The 7,799-nt window shown below is 27.7% G+C and overlaps 1 protein-coding gene across 1 annotated transcript; it reads right to left on the reverse strand.

Annotated features, from left to right (window-relative positions):
- Positions 1-1,145: 1,145 nt before the first annotated feature.
- On the reverse strand, positions 1,146-7,498 carry LOC111421941 (odorant receptor 45b-like). Its single transcript, XM_071200509.1, has 5 exons — positions 6,783-7,498; positions 2,020-2,124; positions 1,862-1,967; positions 1,640-1,801; positions 1,146-1,582 (listed from the first exon to the last, which is right to left on the reverse strand). The coding sequence occupies exons 1-5, from the start codon at positions 7,496-7,498 to the stop codon at positions 1,508-1,510; spliced, it is 1,164 nt and encodes a 387-aa protein (XP_071056610.1). The 3' UTR covers positions 1,146-1,507.
- Positions 7,499-7,799: the final 301 nt, after the last annotated feature.

Consider the following 7,799-nt stretch of genomic DNA (forward strand, 5'->3'; position numbering starts at 1 on the left):
CAGTGTGATTGTTTAACAAACAAGCGGGACGATGACAAATCCTTGGGAGTTTGTATTCGTTGTTCTTGGACTTTTCGAAAGTTTCTCGTTTAAGTTGAAAGTCTGAGAGAAAAGTAACTTTACAATCCGTGGTCTGTAACGTTCAGGAAGTTAGTACATCGACGTAGCTTTTCTCTTGGTCTTAAGGAAATTTGTCCACGTCAGCCTATAGACAATGTTGGCTCGGAGCCTGCATCGTCTCGGTGCTAACAAATTCCCGATGGGATGGGATAAAGGCCAGAAATCCATCCGGAGCCAGGAACGGAAAAGGGCAATCGGCCCTCGGTCCAAAAATCCGTTTTGATATTTTATGAGGGCCGCGTCTCCCGGCGTAGATTATTTATCGTGCGGGTTCTTTTCAGACAAAATGCCCTAGGTTATAACACGTCCGGTGGTAACACCGCGTGATCGATAGCGTTGCGTTCGTGTGTCTTTCCATTCACGGAGATGAAAGGACCCCTTTTCCGAAATTTACGTCTCGACCTGTTAGAGAAGATCGACGATTTACTACCTCGAAAGTGAAACAGATAACAATTGAAACGGTTCGACTTCGTATAATATCATAAAATAAAGTTTAAATCTATTTATAGGTATCTAATATTTGTTTGAATAGAACGAGGATTCTTGAAGAGAAGTGCAAGCTTAAGGTTCTAATCCAGTACCACACCCGCATTTCATCCTGCCTCAATTTCCTCGCGTCCAAAAGTTTATTGCTGACTCCGTTGCGGCGCCTCGTTATGCCTCGGTTGCGCTTGTTGGCTCAAAAGAACCTGAAGACCTGATGGAAATAGTTCCGCGAACTCAGTTTCGAAGGCAGCGCGCAATCGGTTCCCATAAAAAGAGGGTTATCAGCGGCGGAGTAGGTGTTTTCGGGCGAGTTTTAAATTAGACCGAAGCCTCGTCATTGTTTTGTGGGTACCTGAGTCTGGGGAAAGCAATTTTACCCTCGAATCCCGGAAAATTTGCCTCGAGAAGCAACGTTGTATCGTGTCGGTAACGAATTTTCTATTTCTAACCGACCCTTTTCCAACCCAACACGGAAATTTAATCCGTTTTGCTAAATTAAAGGTTTAATGAAGTTAAATTAAGAGACTAGAATTTATAGGGAGTTTATTTTCTTTAATTTCGTCAATTTTCGACAAGTAACACGTCCCTGCTGTGATTCTAAACGTGAATAACATTAGGTACAATTCAGTCGACACGTGTACTGAATTATTCACCGCATCCCGAGAGTAACAGCGGCTTCTTGTATCACATCCCTTGGGAATGCGGGTCGCTTGTCTCCAAGCTCGTAATTCCCGCTTTCCAGTCTTGCAAGGGATTTTATGCGATTCCTCCAGTTATAAAGATGTCCATCGCTCGATAACATCGACACCTTATTGCTGGATCCTTTTCCCCGGGATACATTGAAAACTATTTACTCTAAATCAATGTGGGACTAAATCAACTAAATAATTAACAGGTAGCATTATTTAGTCCCTTGTAAATTTTCGTTGTAAATGGTTTGCATAAAAGCATGAACCGAAACCGATGTTTTTATGACCTAAAAGTATCATAATAAAATCACCTAATAATAAATAAAATTCAAACATTTTCTAACCGACATAAATATTCGCAAATTTAAATCCCAAATTCCTCCGATGCTTAATTTATTCTCTTGCTGTTGTGAAATTTGAATTACCATTATCATTCCTTTTCTCAATTTCGGTTGATTACTCAAATACCAAGTTGATTCATAAAGTGATTTACCAACGTTTTCAGCCTAAAACACTCAATTTTATTATATGCTCATTTTTATATTAATTGTTATTAATGTTGTTACCTGATACGACATTTCTTGCCCAATTACGCAATAAATGTATAATTGAAAATTATAAGATATCAAATACGGGATGTATCGATATAATTTATCTCCAGAAGGGGGAAAACTAAATGAATCGATTAAATTAATTAATTAATTGAAAATAAATAAATATTTACCCATCCATATTCATAAAAAATATTCCAAAAACTATCGTTGCTGAAATTGTTGAAACGTGATTAAGTACTTGAAGGGAATAAACGTTGTTTAAATCTTTGATGCATCTAAAAAATTATTATACTATTAATATTAATAATATATAATATATTATATTTACTTTTGACATGTTAAGATTAAAATACCAAATTTAAAAGAATCATATCTCAAAAACTAATTGAGATATCAAGATGATTTAAGAACTATTTTATAGCAAATTTAATCTAGTTTTAGCATACCAAAGATAATTATTTCGTTTCAATAAACCACAATGATACGATTTTTTTAATTCAACCCTAATTTTTGAGGTTATCTTGATAAAACTAAAATTTAAACATTTTTATCTCAAGAACGAATTCAGATATTATCATGAAATAAAAACCATTTTAAAGCAAATTTAATTAATAATTAATGATATAAAAATCATATCTTCGTTCCTAGAAATTTCGATATTATGATTATTGAAATTAATTCCTCCATATTCAATTTTGACATATTGAGTTCATAAATACCAAATTTAAAAGAATCATATCTCATAAACTAATTGAGATATCAAGATGATTTAAGAACTAGCTTATAGCAAATTTAATCTAGTTGTAGCATACCAAAAATAATTATTTCGTTTCAATAAATCACAATGATACGATTTTTTTAATTCAACCCTAATTTTTGAGGTTATCTCGATAAAACTAAAATTTAAACATTTTTATCTCAAAAACGAATTGAGATATTATCATGAAATAAAAACCATTTTAAAGCAAATTTAATTAATAATTAATGATATAAAAATAATATCTTCGTTCCTAGAAATTTTGATATTATGATTATTTAAATTAATTCCTCCATGTTCAATTTTGACATATTGAGTTCATAAATACCAAATTTAAAAGAATCATATCTCAAAAACTAACTGAGATATCAAGATGATTTAAAAACTAGCTTATAGAAAATTTAATCTAGTTTTAGCATACCAAAAATAATTATTTCGTTTCAATAAACCACAATGATACGATTTTTTTAATTCAACCCTAATTTTTGAGGTTATCTCGATAAAACTAAAATTTAAACATTTTTATCTCAAAAACGAATTGAGATATTATCATGAAATAAAAACCATTTTAAAGCAAATTTAATTAATAATTAATGATATAAAAATCATATCTTTATTCTTAGAAATTTCGATATTATGATTATTTAAGTTAATTTCTGCAAATTCAATTTTGACATATTGAGTTCATAAATACCAAATTTAAAAGAGTCATATCTGCTAAACTAATTGAGATATCAAGATGATTTAAGAACTATTTTATAGCAAATTTAATCTAGTTTTAACATACCGAAAATAAATATTTCGTTTCAATAAACCACAATGATACGATTTTTTTAATTCAACCCTAATTTTTGAGGTTATCTCGATAAAACTAAAATTTAAACATTTTTATCTCATGAACGAATTAAAATATTATCATGAAATAAAAACCATTTTAAAGCAAATTTAATTAATATTTAATGAGCTAAAAATCATATCTTCATTCCTATAAATTTCGATGGTATGATTATTTAAATTAATGCACTTTTGACATGTTGAGTTCATAAATACCTAATTTAAAAGAATCATATCTCATAAACTAATTGAGATATCAAGATGATTTAAGAACTATTTTATAGCAAATTTAATCTAGTTTTAGCACACCAAAGATAATTATTTCGTTTCAATAAACCACAATGATACGATTTTTTTAATTCAACCCTAATTTTTGAGGTTATCTCGATAAAACTAAAATTTAAACGTTTTTATCTCGAGAACGAATTGAGATATTACCATGAAATAAAAACCATTTTAAAGCAAATTTAATTAATAATTAATGATATAAAAATCATATCTTCGTTCCTATAAATTTTGATGTTATGATTATTTAAGTTAATTTCTGCATATTCAATTTTGACATATTGAGTTCATAAATACCAAATTTAAAAGTCATATCTGCTAAACTAATTGAGATATCAAGATGATTTAAAAACTAGCTTATAGCAAATTTAATCTAGTTTTAGCATACCAAAAATAATTATTTCCTTTCAATAAACCACAATGATACGATTTTTTTAATTCAACCCTAATTTTTGAGGTTATCTCGATAAAACTAAAATTTAAACATTTTTATCTCAAAAACGAATTGAGATATTATCATGAAATAAAAACCATTTTAAAGCAAATTTAATTAATAATTAATGATATAAAAATCATATCTTTATTCTTAGAAATTTCGATATTATGATTATTTAAGTTAATTTCTGCAAATTCAATTTTGACATATTGAGTTCATAAATACCAAATTTAAAAGAGTCATATCTGCTAAACTAATTGAGATATCAAGATGATTTAAGAACTATTTTATAGCAAATTTAATCTAGTTTTAACATACCAAAAATAAATATTTCGTTTCAATAAACCACAATGATACGATTTTTTTAATTCAACCCTAATTTTTGAGGTTATCTCGATAAAACTAAAATTTAAACATTTTTATCTCATGAACGAATTAAAATATTATCATGAAATAAAAACCATTTTAAAGCAAATTTAATTAATATTTAATGAGCTAAAAATCATATCTTCATTCCTATAAATTTCGATGGTATGATTATTTAAATTAATGCACTTTTGACATGTTGAGTTCATAAATACCAAATTTAAAAGAGTCATATCTGCTAAACTAATTGAGATATCAAGATGATTTAAAAACTAGCTTATAGCAAATTTAATCTAGTTTTAGCATACCAAAAATAATTATTTCGTTTCAATAAACCACAATGATACGATTTTTTTAATTCAACCCTAATTTTTGAGGTTATCTCGATAAAACTAAAATTTAAACATTTTTATCTCAAAAACGAATTGAGATATTATCAGGAAATAAAAACCATTTTAAAGCAAATTTAATTAATAATTAATGATATAAAAATCATATCTTCATTCTTAGAAATTTCGATATTATGATTATTTAAATTAATTTCTGCATATTCAATTTTGATATATTGAGTTCATAAATACCAAATTTAAAAGAATCATATCTCAAAAACTAACTGAGATATCAAGATGATTTAAGAACTAGCTTATAGCAAATTTAATCTAGTTTTAGTATGCCAAAGATAATTATTTCGTTTCAATAAACCGCAATGATACGATTTTTTTAATTCAACCCTAATTTTTGAGGTTATCTCGATAAAACTAAAATTTAAACATATTTATCTCAAGAACGAATTGAGATATTACCATGAAATAAAAACCATTTTAAAGCAAATTTAATTAATATTTAATGATATAAAAATCATATCTTCGTTCCTAGAAATTTCGATATTATGATTATTGAAATTAATTCCTCCATATTCAATTTTGACATATTGAGTTCATAAATACCAAATTAAAAAGAATCATATCTCAAAAACTAATTGAGATATCAAGATGATTTAAAAACTAGCTTATAGCAAATTTAATCTAGTTTTAGCATACCAAAAATAATTATTTCGTTTCAATAAACCACAATGATACGATTTTTTTAATTCAACCCTAATTTTTGAGGTTATCTCGATAAAACTAAAATTTAAACATTTTTATCTCAAAAACGAATTGAGATATTATCAGGAAATAAAAACCATTTTAAAGCAAATTTAATTAATAATTAATGATATAAAAATCATATCTTCATTCTTAGAAATTTCGATATTATGATTATTTAAATTAATTTCTGCATATTCAATTTTGACATATTGAGTTAATAAATACCAAATTTAAAAGAGTCATATCTGCTAAACTAATTGAGATATCAAGATGATTTAACAACTATCTTATAGCAAATTTAATCCAGTTTTAGCATGCCAAAAATAATTATTTCATTTCAATAAACCACAATGATACGATTTTTTTAATTCAACCCTAATTTTTGAGGTTATCTCGATAAAACTAAAATTTAAACATTTTTATCTCAAAAACGAATTGAGATATTATCATGAAATAAAAACCATTTTAAAGCAAATTTAACTAATAATTAATGATATAAAAATTATATCTTCGTTCCTAGAAATTTCGATATTATGATTATTTAAATTAATTTTTGCATATTCAATTTTGACATATTGAGTTCATAAATACTAAATTTAAAAGAATCATATCTCAAAAACTAATTGAGATATCAAGATGGTTTAAGAACTATCTTATAGCAAATTTTATCTAGTTTTAGTATACCAAAAATAATTATTTTGTTTCAATAAACCACAATGATACGATTTTTTTAATTCAACCCTAATTTTTGAGGTTGTCTCGATAAAACTAAAATTTAAACATTTTTATCTCAAAAACGAATTGAGATATTATCATGAAATAAAAACCATTTTAAAGCAAATTTAACTAATAATTAATGATATAAAAATTATATCTTCGCTCCTAGAAATTTCAATATTATGATTATTTAAATTAATTTCTGCATATTCAACATATTGAGTTCATAAATTCTAAATTTAAAAGAATCATATCTCACAATCTAATTGAGATATCAAGATGATTTAAGAACTATTTTATAGCAAATTTAATCTAGTTTTAGCATGCCAAAAATTATTATTTTGTTTCTATAAACCACAATAATACGATTTTTTTAATTCAACTTTAACCGTTATTATTAAATCCGGTATATCGAGATTTTACTGAAAAAAAGAATTTGTATCAACTTACCGTAACAAAAAATTGTGGTGTTTAACAAGTTTAAAAAATTCTGTTAAAATATTAGGATCGTCTTGATTACTATCTTCCAAAACTCGAAGATTATTAAATCCAAATTTGATTTTTTCCAACTCGCAATAAATGTTAAACAAAAATGAGAAAAAAATGAAATCAAAAACGACCACGGCAAAAGCAAGAATGGCGATGTACAAAGATTGAGCAACAATGATAGAAACGTAACAAAAATTTTCGTGGTAATCACAAGGAATATACCAAGCCGTTGCAAAGCTCCTAGATAATGTTAATAAAGGTTTGCTTATGTATGTAATTGTTGTTATCCAAATAGTAGCTCGATACGCAATAAAGGTTCTTTTAAAACTTGCTTGATAAGTTTGTATTTTCAATTCAAGTTCGCTTCCGTAGATGTTATTTGGCCACATTTGATCCATTTTGGCAAAAAGTTTTTGGAACCGATCGTGGATGAGTATAACGGCAAATACCTTTACAAGGACCTGTTGTCCGGCCGGAATCGCGTCTACGGAATCGGCCAAGGACTTGATTCCTTCGTACCTTACTATTACTCCGGCTACGTTCAGAATGTACATTACGAGAAAGGTTGAGGAAAATACGAAAGCTCTGACGTAACCGAATCCACTTTTCCTAAAAGGATGCAACCCGATTAAATCGAGAGCGTAAAGCCCGGATTCCATAACAAAATCGTGAGGCATTGCGAACTAATTTACTTCTAACCCCCGCTTCAATAAAATTCCCACTTTTATATCCTTCATTATAACGTAAAATTATAATGCAATTTCAAGTTAAATTTTAATCACTTCACCTAAAACGTCAAGTACCACAAACGGGTACGTATAATTAAAATTTTTCCTCAAACGCGTTTTGCATATTAGGTAGTAAAAGTTTTCAATATTTGATGTCGAAGTCGACTTGTGTTCACGACAGGTTTCAACTTTTCAACAATCAGCTACACGAGCTAATGCAAAACGGTTACCTATATTGGATATTGCACGG

Source organism: Onthophagus taurus, chromosome 11 (genome assembly GCF_036711975.1).
Source record: "Onthophagus taurus isolate NC chromosome 11, IU_Otau_3.0, whole genome shotgun sequence".
NCBI lineage: Eukaryota > Metazoa > Arthropoda > Insecta > Coleoptera > Scarabaeidae > Onthophagus > Onthophagus taurus.

Excerpts from the sequence above, each read along its gene's own strand:
- LOC111421941 (XM_071200509.1), bottom strand. The coding sequence starts at position 7,498 with ATGCCTCACGATTTTGTTATGGAATCCGGGCTTTACGCTCTCGATTTA. Across the intron at positions 1,968-2,019 it reads TTTTTTATGAATATGGATGG|TTTTCCCCCTTCTGGAGATA; the intron begins GTAAATATTTAT and ends CGATTCATTTAG. Across the intron at positions 1,583-1,639 it reads ATTTGCGAATATTTATGTCG|GTCATAAAAACATCGGTTTC; the intron begins GTTAGAAAATGT and ends TGATACTTTTAG.